The 13156-nt window shown below is 39.5% G+C and overlaps 1 protein-coding gene and 1 non-coding gene across 2 annotated transcripts; both read right to left on the bottom strand.

Annotated features, from left to right (window-relative positions):
- Nucleotides 1-3729: 3729 nt before the first annotated feature.
- LOC116259759 (U6 spliceosomal RNA) lies at nucleotides 3730-3832 on the bottom strand. The gene has a single exon (XR_004173971.1). It is a non-coding gene; the product is annotated as a U6 spliceosomal RNA (small nuclear RNA).
- Nucleotides 3833-4899: 1067 nt separating this feature from the next.
- On the bottom strand, nucleotides 4900-12963 carry LOC116258742 (uncharacterized). Its single transcript, XM_031636101.2, has 7 exons — nucleotides 11529-12963; nucleotides 9555-10917; nucleotides 9033-9312; nucleotides 7794-7901; nucleotides 7422-7700; nucleotides 7197-7340; nucleotides 4900-5607 (listed from the first exon to the last, which is right to left on the bottom strand). The coding sequence occupies exons 1-7, from the start codon at nucleotides 12934-12936 to the stop codon at nucleotides 5419-5421; spliced, it is 3771 nt and encodes a 1256-aa protein (XP_031491961.1). The 5' UTR covers nucleotides 12937-12963; the 3' UTR covers nucleotides 4900-5418.
- Between the last annotated feature and the right edge of the window lie 193 nt (nucleotides 12964-13156).

Raw genomic sequence — 13156 nt, 5'->3', positions numbered from 1 at the left:
CTTTATCCATCTTTCAACGGCCCACTCAGTTAAACTAAAAAAACAAAAAGGAACACTTTTTAGGTTGTCGAACGCTTAAAGTACTTAAAATATATACATGGTGACAGAGATAAGAGTGGGCGACCTGCCATTGATGGATAGAGATCAAGCTTGATAATTTCGACAAAAAGTACCCTTTGAGTGTGAAGGCTGCAGCATAACCATCCATGATGAATAGTTGCTTTTGCAAACAGTTAAGGAACTAACTCTCATTGTGCCGGTTTTACCTTTGTCGTTTGAGTTTAAAGTACCTTTAGTACCTCTTCCACAGCTATATGGTGGTCCCTCACCCTACAGTTTAAGGTCACTTTGAAACCTGCGTGGTCATATGGTATATACCCTTTAAACTTGAGTGCAAGAGTAACACCTATGAAAATCAAATTGATGTCACACCATTAGTGTGACAGTGATGCCGACCAATTATGCTACACTCATTGTTACCGCATAGAGGTTTAACAATGCGGTTGAAATTAGGGTTAATAACACCCACTACCCTCTCCTTATGGTCGCCTCTCTAGCAGGGGAGGAGCCAAGATAGGGTCCGCTTGGGCCTTGACTCCACCTCAATTTTTTTTAAAATTTACATGTAAATTTTAGAAAATTTCACTTGTTCTGTATAAAAATTTTGAAAAATGATATTTCGGTCTTAATAAAAAATTCAGAAACTTTAATTCGGCCCTTCCTGGTGAAAAATTTTTGGCTCCGCTCTGCTCTTATGAGGTGAATGCCTAGGACATGTAATTGTTGAATAAACATGTTTAGGCACGAAGATCTCTCATGGCGGGTGAAAGGAGGGTAAAAGAATGTTGAGGGTAATTGGTTACAACAAATCCTACCGGCGTGGATGTCATCACTGCTTTAGTGCTTCGAGGTTTTATGATGTAGATTATGGTCTATGGGCTTACTTGATCTTCTGGTTTCTCATCTAAGACTTGTTATAATTAAGAAAAAGGAAAGACACTAATATATCATTGCCGAGTACAAAAATGCAACGAACTAGAAAAGCTGGGTTGATTGCATAAGCAAAAAGACGAGCTTGGCAATGCTTCTGTCATGAATTCCTTTCGTTTGTTGTTTCTTTATAAATTTCTTTTGGTGGGCGTTGCTTTTGCTCTTTTAGTGGCTAGAAATGGGAAGGTAGGCCATGAAAGTTCCGGCCACTTCACCACCAAATCCCTTTTTTTTTTTTTTGTAGTAAAGGAGGTTGACATTTCTAACATTAGAAATAGAAACTGACCATCTCCCAGCCCCCATGACTCATCGTCACCTGAGCTGATGAAAGGCAAGTTCAACTGTCATTTGACCAACCCTCACCCAGTTAGCTCAAGTAACAATTTTGAACCACTCGTTTTCTTACCAAATTCACATTAATTCAGCACGGTTTGACAAACAAACTCAATGGAATTCGGCTACTCGTCAGCACCGGGCGCCATTCTACGTTTACCGTTGAAGACATGTAAGATTTTGCGACGCCAATGGAGATATCATATCGTTTTTTCAAAAGTTAAGGGTCAACTTAGGCTGACAGCAGCAATATAATCCGACGTCTTCCTTATCTCGTGATGTATATTCGGCTTCAGCTTTACGTAAAGAAGGACATGCACACATTACTTTAATGTTGTATATTTATTGCTGAATATGTATAACCACATATAGTTTGCAGCGTATGTGAAGTAAGCAAATATAAAAATTATGTGATCTAACTGCGAGTCATCTGCAACTTCATCTAATAGTTTATAAGGTGTAACGTGTCAAATTATTTTTTCGAAAAGGCAAAGAACATTCTGCACTTTTAACTTTGAAGATATTGCAAAAACTGGAGAAGCCAGAGGCATTGAGTTGATTTCCGCAGGTGGAAGTTGAACTCCAATTTGTTTGCCTATGGGAGGAATTAACGGACATTTTTGTTGCCTAAAGAGAGACAAACCACGGTTGAAGTAAGAGAGCAACTATGACTAATTACACAGCCAAACGGCTGCATTGTCGTCATATCAAAAGAAAATTAGAATATGGATCTCTGTTTTCTGTCAACTTGCTCACATTCAGCAGTGAATCACACCAGGTGGGTGATTGTTGGTACAAACGTGTACATTGAAACTCTCCTCAAGAATTTCAGTTATTTCTTTGTTCTTCCATGATCAATCGAACTGAATGAACTGGCTCTTGATCGCCGTCGGCTCTCAACAGATGCATGAACAACTTATTACGAGGATCCATTGAAGAAAGGAAAAAATGTGCAGAAGCTGATTTTAGCATGATCAACTGAAGAAAAGAAACTGTGTAAACCCAAGAGTTGGCTAACCTAAAAGAAGTACCTGCACCCTCTGTTCATGAAAACATAAAAATATTTGTAGCCACTTATGGGATTCTGGTTCCGATGGTGTTCAAGCCTTCAATTTGGATAAACTGATCACTCATTAGATACTCAATGCTCTTCCTCTAACTTCCTAAACTTCTTGGGCAACTTGTGGTTCGCCCAGACACTTTCTGAGTAGTTGAAATATTGGGGAGAGCATTAAAATGAGCTTTCTCAACGCACAAGAAGACACCCCTTTGAATCCCGAGGAAGTTCTTCACAGGACAGAAAGATCCCATGAACAAACCTCTCAATGACGAAGGATGCTTGGGCTGGACTCTTAAGAGCGAGTCAAGCTTGAACAAATATTCAGAGTCTGTCACGTGAGCCAAAAGTTGAACCTGAATATGCTCCTTGAGGAAGTGTAGAAAAAGTTGGAACTTTTCACATCTACTGTCAGCGGAGACGTTTCATCTTTGGGGTTCTTGTTGAAGACATGAGTTCAACTCTTGTTACAGTACAGTAACTAAAAAGTCGAAACACAACATATGTTAAATTTCTTTTCCCTTTTTTTAGTTTCTACAAAACTAACTGCATGAATGTGGTTTTCATGGCTAAAGATTAACCTAAAACCGTTGTTCTTTTTCATTTCCAAACGTTTTTTTCTTTAAGCGTGCCTTGAACTTTTATGCCAATTATTCCCTCTGATACATCAAAATGTTACAATTAAAAACCTGTTGTTTCCTTTTTGCTTATAACGAACGATGTAAATCATGTTTGTGTATATTTTACCTTAATCGATTAACATATTCGACAGAAATATTATGCTGAAGTTAACATCTATAATGTCCTCTGAAAGCAAGCAGAAAATGAACTGTTCTTCATACTATGCCAAAAAACTTGTTTGTCAAAAAATCAAAAAGCTCTTTTGAACAGAAACGCTAACCACTCTTGCCTATGAAGAACGTAGCATCCATCCCCTCGATCGCTTCCGACGATTCGAACGCCGAGGACCTGTGGGAGTCTGCGTTTGAGAAAAGGACGAAATGCAAAAAAAATAGATCATGGGGCATGTAGATAGGGGTGACGACAGGTGGACAGAATCCAGTCGGGGAAAGGAGTTGCCGAAGACATTCGCCATGGATCCCGGCGGAGGAAACAAGCAAGGAAAGATATAGAAAAGATCTCTTCTCCGTTTGTTGTTCGCTTTCCTTCTCAGAACAGAAACTGAAACAAGATCTGGAGATTTCTTTGGTGAAGAAGCGGGGAAAAAAAAAAAGGAAAGAAAGGACCATTTCTCTACCGCCTCCTTCTCCATTAAGAAGAAGAAAAAAGAGGGATCATCTCTGGAGCCGCAGGCTACCACTTGGGGATTTTGTTGGCGAACAAGGCAAAAAAATTTGGACCATTTCTCGATTTGTGCGTGTCATCCTTGCGCAGGGGCCATGCTAATCTTCTCTGTATCGTTCCAATTTTATCGGATGTCTCCGAAGAGACAATGGATGCACAAAGACGCTTCGTTTTATACTATAACGTATTTCGAAAAAAAGAAAATACAGGACTATTTGTTAGAGACCGGCCTTGTAAACGTACGTAGACCGTCGGCAACTCGCCAATTTTTCGGTGGGTCCGTCTTTGTCTCTTGATCGTTTGGGATGCTTAGATAAATGGATTCTACCTTAAGAAGGCTAATTAATATGTATCCACCTGCGTAGGATGCTTCACATATGAGCGCGGCCATGCTTGAACCAACATTGAAAAAAGAAAATGTTTTCTCCACTTATAGGATGAGGTCCTCGTGGAATTGGATCCATCGGAAACGCACAAGATCGGGCAACTTTCCAGTACAGAAAATTTAAAAGGATCAGGTTAGAGTTTACTCAGACTTGGATTTGAAATATCCACTTGTTTGATACCAAGCTACAAGTTTATTTCATTCGTTTCAAGTCCAGTCAAGAAATTGGTGTTATTGCCTAAGGAGGGCTGTTAAGGGTGATGGTACACCACAACCATCACAGAATCCAGCCCATTTCGTCGGATCTGGTAAACCAAACAGGATTCCATTTCAAATTCGATGTAGTTTTGGTTTGGTGTCTGAAATTCAAAAAGGTCTTTACTCATCTACATGTAGATATCGGACTTTAAGCTACTTGGGTAAAAAGCCATGTCCAAGGCTAAACCAGAAATCTGAATACTTTCAGGGACCAGATTCTAGAAATGCCCCAAGAAAAATGACCAGTTCAGTAAGTTCTCCGACGATTCTGAGCCGTCGGAAGGACTGAGCCACATTCGCAGTTTGTTCCCTTTTCTTGCCTTCTAGGTGTTCAACCTTTCGCTGTTATCTTGGTTTGCTTCAAAGTTATCTTGGTTTGGTTGATGGGATGCCCACCATCTCCGGACAATATTTTTTGGTAATAAAGAATGGAGGCTTAGCCTCCAGATGGGTTGCGCCGCGCCGAAAGTAATATGAGAAGAAAAAAAGTCGTGTGTAAACGACGTGTCAACATAGACGGACAGGGTGATGTGGAGTGTGTTGGGGAGAGAGAGAGAGAGAGAGAGAGAGATGCTTGGAATCAGAATTCTGTCATTCAGAATAATATCAAAAATCACAGAGATGCATGACGAACTACTAGCACAATCAGCATCATCAATATGGAAAGGACAAGTGACATAGCAAGCAGCCAGCCAAAGCATCATCTGTTATACGACGCTGGGACAGAAGAAAAGGAAACAGAAAGATCACAGCATATGCACAAAGTGGTCTGCCAACAAAGAAAGAATTCAGGAACAACAGGGGCGTGAAAAATTACAACCCAAGTTACAAGTAAGGATACAACAATCTTCCCGTTACTGAGATCCGTTCCAGTAGCCGCACAGGCAAACGCTTCATGCCTTGTTGGAACAACGGCTGGCGAGGTCAGCATCTAATGTACAAATCAACTGTCAAGAGTGGAGTTCGAACTTTTGCGGGTTTGGGATGGTCATGCTCCCAAAAGAACCGAGCCTAGGAACAGAATTTAGCAGTAGGTCTGAAGAACACCATCTGATTCAACATCCCATGATCATCAAAACTGATAGATGTATCAAGATGAAATTGGCTCATAAGGAAATGATAGCCATGGATGCTTAAGAGCTTTGCTTGCTGTGGGCCGCTTCTTCGGGTTTACTTCAAGTAGATGAGCAACGAAATCTATAAATCCCTGATCCCCCATAGGTAACCGATGTCGTAATGATGACTTCTTCGGAATCAAGTACTCTAATTTGTTTGTATCCTGAAAAAATATGACAATGATTTTTGTAGAAGATAAAATGTTCAGTTCATTTCTAGGCTTGGAAAACCAACATGTTGGTAAAGATGGACACTTAAAGCCACGCTCACTATCTTCAAAAGTAGATAATTTCATGATCTGTCATTTGGAAGTTCGTAAACATTTTTAGCACTCTTCTATGACATTGATACGGAAAAGGGTTCAGCCTTGGATACAGGCAAACCATGTTAAATGCAATCAACATACCCATGACTTCTTTTATTCAAGCAAGTTTAACCATGTTCGACATTGTCCATTTTCTTATTTATTTTCTAGAACTTCTTAAAAGCTGTTAATAACTTAATATTGCTTTCTCAATTAGTCATTTTTTTTAAATTATCAAATCTTATATATATATATATATATATATATATATATATATATATATATATATATATATATATATATATATATATATATAATTGTATGTTTATATCCAAGCTTTTTGGAGTTACTTTACACCCACAGCCTTGCAACAAAACTGATCATGTAGTTTTATTCAAGAGAATATTAGCATATTGGAACTTCTTCATATAAAATAAAATATACCAAAATTTGAAAAAAAACCACAAAAAATAAACATCCGTCATAAAATGATACTTCCGATTTTATAATTTGTTTATTTACTTCTTTATGCACATTTACATATCCTCTTATATGTTTGCAAGTTCTAATAAGATAAAACAGAGTATTCAAAACATTTCACAAACAGATGACATTTTGAAGGTTTTGCAATCAAAGTTTAAAAAATTGAACAATCAATTCCCATTTTGTAGTTAAAAGTGAATGTGCCTGGGCACCCTCCTAGGGCCTGGATGGCCACCTTGCATCTAGGCTGTAGTACCTAGGTGGTTAATGCAAGAAAAGTTCTTAAAAGGTTTTTTTTCCTTTTTTCCTTCTTATTCATCTGCTTTTTCCTTTGCATTATTACTTTTTTCCTTTTTTTCTTTGTGCTTCTTCTTTCTTCTCTTTCCTTCTTCCTTTAATTTTTTGGCCTGCCTAGTCTTTTTCGAGCTTCCACCACCCACCACCTAGTCCTCTTTGAAGGTCCACCACTAGCATGTTGACTACACACGGGCATAGTATTTTCAAAACATCATGTCTTTGCTAATATCGATAAGCCCTGATAGAAATAAAGCATTTATGAGTTGCAGTACAAACTTTCAGGATGGTAGCCTAATTTGCTTGAGAAACCTATATTTTACACTAGCAAAAAATGCCGATTTGCTACAGTATCTGATACTTTGCATTACTTAAAACACCCAAAAAGCATTTCTTAGCCTGCCAACCAATGCATGAATGATAAAGGAGGGAAATATCAAATAATTCGGTTAAAGGAAGCAGGTTTTTCTACATACTAAAATTTCAGGATTGTAAATATTGTTCGTATAAAAAATTCTAGATACCGCAGTTTTGCAAGCCTTTTCATCCTAAGGTCACACAAGTATTCAAGGGAATCCTGAACCTTAACCACCATTGGGTTACTCCCATTGCGAGTTTTTCATGAGCAAGACAACTGAATTCAACTGAACTGAAGATCATAAAAGGAATACCTGATTACGCTCATACAGCATGTGGTTTTTTGTAAAGTACTTGTATGTATCACGTCCCTGTGCAAGCATGTCTTGGTCAATTGGCCCGATGATACCAATGACTCGGGCAAGTAGAGTTGCTGGTGAATCATTTTGGAAGAGAACCTGCAGTGACAGAAACCATTCATTACAAATTCAGATGCATGTTCTGGCAAGTAATAAAATGGTAAAGCATCACCAACTTACATTTCCAGTGCAAAGTTCTGCTAAGATACAACCAAGAGACCAAATATCAATTTTCTTATCATAAGAAAGGCCCAAGATAACCTCTGGTGCCCGATAAGATCGAGACTGAACATAGGAGCAAAGATGATCTGTTTCGAAGCAGCTACTCCCAAGGTCAATAACCTTAACTTCACATCTACTGTAACTTTTAACTAAAATGTTCTCCGGCTTCAGATCACAATGGATAAGACCAAGACTGTGCAAGAATTGAAGAGCCTCCAGACACTGGATAGTAATAGACTGCAGGAGCAACCCTATGATTAGATGGAAAAGGAACTTTAAGAGAAAAATATTCTTGGAATTGGAGGATGCACAACCAGCTTTTAGTAATACCTGCAATCTTGGCATTGTAAAGTACACCTCTCCTCCAGATTCTCTGTTGAATTTGTGAAATTCATACAGGTTTGCCTTCAGAAGCTCACACACAATCAGCAAATGTTCCTGTCCAAGAAGGAGAAAGCGTTTGAGAGCCTGGCTGAAAGAGGACTGGAAAACTCACTTAATCCATAGCCCACGATGTTTAACAGTCATGAGTCATCAAATGACTAGACGTTATAAAGTACCAGGACGTTAAAGTTTTGTATAAGGGACACATGCAAAAAGACACACATGTTTTTTGGCGCATATTTATTTATAATGATTTTAAAAAGGATCAAAATGTTGAATTGTCAAAAAAATCAGGCCCATGAACTGTTGGACTTCTATTTAAGTCTTTAACTGAAAACATATCACCAAACTTCACAAAGGTAATTCCCTTCCATGTTTCATTAAAAGTCAAGGGCTTGCTTACATTAATGAACAACGTTGTGGCTGGTTCTTGCAAGAATATGCTGGTGTAGCGGGGAAGAAAGTTAGAAACTAGAAGAAGGTAGAATGATTTGCATCAAAGACAAGGACATAAATTTTATTATTAATGCATACATGAAGAGTTGGCCAACACATAATTTAAATTATTTAATGTAGGGCTTAGGAGACATAATATAAATGCCAAAATACACGAAATGAAAAAATTGATGATGAACACCACATGCCGCTGATGCAAGAATAGAAAAAAAGGAGCTATAAAATTATAACAGTTGACCTAATCATCCTGATCATTACCTCCTCTATGTTTCTTATCCTAGAATATTCTGCAATATTATTTCAATTTGATCCAATAATGTCAAATTATTCATAGCATAGATACATCTGCGTGTGAGAGGGGACACAATGAAGTGACACTTCTGCAATTTGTTTTTAGTTATAAATACACTCATAAAGAGCCCAATAGATGTCTCGGAAGAATATAACATCTTGTACTAGCATCACACACTTGAAAAGTCCAGGGCTTGGAGTGAAAGTGAAACGACTATTTGTTCTAGAACCTCTCCTTCTTGCTTCTTGAAGTCATGATTATATAAGGTTCCACAAGTAAATGCATCAACTATCAATGAACTATCAGATAAGCGAATTGACAATGCTTCAAAACAAATGGAAACCAATTGACATTTAACTTGCCAAGGGCACCATCCTATGAATCTCTGCGAGAATTTCATAACGAATAAGCAGTCAGAAAGAACAGATTATACTCACTCGGTAGTAAAAGTAATCATAGAGCCGAAGAATATGATATTTGTCACCAGGATCATGCTTGTTGACAAATTTAAGGAGCTTTATTTCATCAAGACTCTGGTCAAAAAAATCTTTATTGTTCTTGATTATCTTGACACATACATCCATGCCAGTGTGCAAATCATGTGCTTGAATAGCTTTGCTAAATGCAGCAGAGCCTAAATACTCAGTAACATGATAACGCCCAGCAATCACGGAGTTCAGGACAACATGGAAATTCTTGTCTTCCTCAAAACCCGTCCTAACCAATAAGACAAGAAGACAGTGAGCATAGACTTGAAGTGTAAAAAAGAAAAAAGTGGTTAGTTGGAGAATGTCAGAGGTAATTGCTTTTCCAAGATGCCCTCCAAGCTACACATTGAATGCAGCAAGAAACTGGCATTACATCGGATGGACATACTTGGCAATGGCATAACCATTAAGTTCACAAACAGAAGAACAGCAGATCATTGAAATTGTAAAGGATTAAGATGTTGGAGCAACCTATTTTTTCTGTGGACAATCTTGAGATTGAAGGTTTCAAATTCCTCCTCCTGAGCTTTTATCTGCCGTACTTGCTCTTGCACAGCAGCCGCCTCTTCATCTTCCAGGGTTGTCACTGCATCTTCTTCCCTGGTATCACTTACTTTCTCATCCTGCGCATTGTTGATCTGCTCTCTATCTCCATAACCATAATATGAATTTGAAACTGCAGATGATGAGGACTGTGATCTTCTTGTGTTAGTGATGCCTTCATCCCTTGAGCTCTTAGCAGGTGAGGACTCAGTACTTTTTCTCCTCCATGAAGCCAGCATGTCTTCTGCCTCAATCAGGCCAGCACCATCATCGGTGTCGTCCTCAGCAGTAAGCCCATCACCTTTCACTGACCAGAAAGCCTTATCAGTCTCTGACTTCATCACTTCCTCAGCCCTCAAAGGAGATGGAAATGAAAATCCACCATCATAGTCCATTCCAAGAGCACAACCATCACTGTCAGGCCCAATGATGCTTTTACCTGACATGGACTTATATGCCCTTGCTTTATCTATTCCTACTCTCTTACAAGATATTTTCACCTTTTGATGGTGTGCCTTTTTCGATTCAGAAACACTTGTGTCCTGGTCAGGGAAATATTCCAAGTCTCCTTCGCTGCTCTCTCCAATCAAACTTTCCCGTACTTCACTGCCGAAATCAGCCACATCACTGTTAATCCCTACACCTATAGACCTGACCGAACCATGTTGGTCCTCATCAATGCATGGGTCTTCATGTCGATGGTGACCATGCTCTTTCAGGCCCCTGTCATTACCCAGCATAATAAGTTCGCTTGTTTGGGTGACAAACCCCTGCCAAACAGGCTCTGCTCGCATCAGATTTAGCTCTTCTTCATCCATCAACTGCCCATCATATTGAGCAATGAGATCATTTTCATCAGTTCTTCCGTACATTTCAGTCATGGATACTACTGGATCCTCAGGCACGGCAACCTGCTCAATGTTCTTGGCCTGAATATACTGCTCCCCTGAAAAATAAGAATCCTCTTCTGCAAAAGATTGATCATCATCATCTTTTGGTTGGGACCTTTCCTGATGATCAGGAGCACTGCCACGCACAGTTCCCTTCTCATTATCACTAGGATAGTCAATTTCATGTGCCAGAAACCAAGACTCGTCTTCAATAGGCTGCCTCATGTACCCAACGTCATCATCATCTTCATATTCATCAGAATCCCAATACTCGTTTGGGTAGTCAATAGATTCACTCAGTCCATCACCAGCTGTAGCAAACCCAGAAACAAAATCTGATGTATCCTCTGCAATTCCTTGACTTACTGACAGCCAACTACTTCCAGCTGTCTTCCTTCCACCTGTTTCATTCAAAAACAGCATTTGAGAGAGTGATCAAGAAAAGGATAGCTAGGGCAGAATAACTGATGTTTTGAATAAAAGAGAGATAAGCATATGTAGAACTATGGAATGAATATATCAAGGATATGCAAGCTTACAGCATTCACATTGCTTGACGATCACTTAGTAGAAAATCCTAACCAATAAAGACATGAAAGATTGGAAGCAACTCAAAGCAGGAACCATGTTTTCCAAAAGTCGAACAATTTTAGATGGCCTGCAGATATGATGCTTGGTTGCTGATGCATGTGCCCTCTTGCAGTCACATTCTTGAACCATCAACATGCACCAGTTACAGGAGAGTCATATGTTTACAATAAAGGTATGGAAGGGCAAAATCATGAACCAATGTGCACCAATTATGTGTTTTGCTCTAAGCACGAAGAAAGGAAAAAAAGAATAATGAAAGAGATAGATTCCCATGCCCTTATTTTGGCGATATCAAATAAACATCTACATGCATATTGCACGCTTTGTCGTTCCAAATGATGTTATTTTTTCTCTGAATTAACATATGAGATCAGGATACACCAAAGACAAAAGATAAATATTATAAGTTCGGGCAAAGCACCTGAAGAATTAATGTCTTGTCCAACAGGAACATCCAGAAAGGATCCTATTAAAAATGCATTATCCAAGTTCGACGGTTTTGGTGCTAGTCCATAGTGGCCACCCTTGTCCTCCCAATGAATGTTTCCGGACTTCTCTTCTGACTTTAGTTTGACAGGTGGCAATCTCGGCAGTTCTTCCTTGTGATTTTCATTATTGATAGTGACACCCCTGTTTCCAGTGTTTGTATGTTCGAAAGTGGCTTTAGATATACCTACGAAAGAAGTTTGAGTCGCATGGGTACTGTTTGAAGATAATAATTCTGCTCCTTCACCACCCCTTTTCCCTTCTTTGCCACCACCATCAGAGCGCCCAGAGGTTGTACCGGTAACATTTCTGTATGCAGATGTTGCTTCAGCCATGGGGAATGGAAACACTGTCTTAATGGAGCATTCCTTCCATGCATCTGCAGGAGGGCATGATGTTCCACAATCTTTTGTCCATGCATACTCTCGCATTTGATCTTTTAGATACAGACCACCATGTTTGCTCCCATCTGAAGATATTTCCAAGGGAATAGTATCCAATGGCTTGCTAGTTTTGTTGTCATCATTATGCTCCCTCCCTTGGACCCTCTGGTGCTTTTCTTCAGCTGCATTACCTCCAAACCCAGACCATGATGGCATTGCTTCTGAGACATCAGTGTCCCTAGAACCGTTTTTCGAGCCAAGAGTTCTAGACTCACTTATGACGCTGCTGTTCTTCTGACACCACCCAGAGCTATCTCCAACAGTCTTCACACTTTTCACAGAATTACTTTTACTCAAGCTATAAACACTATGATGCTCAGGGTGTCCAGAATCTCCAGATAATCGAAGATCGGAAATTTTTTCCATAATAGTGGCAGAATTTTTCAAGTTTGCATCAGTTTTCATGCCAAGAGTCCACGGATAAAGATCTGCAGACAGGCTTGGCATGCTGAAGCTTTGCAGGTTTGTTGATCCTTGCTGGAAATCGAAGCTCTTCTCACTAGTTCCAGCGGACTCATTCACCATACGCCTCTCAGACAAGCTCAAGCTCGTCTCTGCAACAGCAGAGCTGTTTTCCCACGTCCTCCCAGAACTATTTCTAACATTCCCACATTCGACCTCCTTAACTATAAGCTCTGCAGATGAATCACTGCCTGGTAGGCTTCCAGTTCCAGATGCCTGATTTGCAAGCTTTTCTGACCGGCTAGGCTCAAAAGCATATGCACCTCTATCTGAAGCACCATCGTCTCGATTTGTGTTATTCAAACCTTCAGTAAAAGGATGTGTCAGATCACCATTTGATTCCTGACGACCAACGAGTTCCCCTCTTAGAGCAGCCTCAGCTTTTGTAAACCGGTGCCTCTTCAAGTAATCCAAGATGACGTCGATAGTGTCTGCCATTGTTATCAGCGCCGAAGTACTCCAAGGCCGAGCTCACAATTACGAGCTTCAGATTGCCGAAAGAGTCGACGGGTGCATAACTTTCTCTCGATGTAACATCCAAGGTCGTCGACCTCTACATTAAGCATTCCTAAGATACAATAAAAACCAAAATGTAGCATTCTTGAGATCTATAAGTAATGCTAGGTAAAGAAACTTTAAAAAACTACATAGAATCAGG

Source organism: Nymphaea colorata, chromosome 8, assembly GCF_008831285.2.
Source record: "Nymphaea colorata isolate Beijing-Zhang1983 chromosome 8, ASM883128v2, whole genome shotgun sequence".
Classification (NCBI taxonomy): Eukaryota; Viridiplantae; Streptophyta; class Magnoliopsida; order Nymphaeales; family Nymphaeaceae; genus Nymphaea; species Nymphaea colorata.
This window is presented reverse-complemented; position numbering and strand designations above follow the sequence as displayed.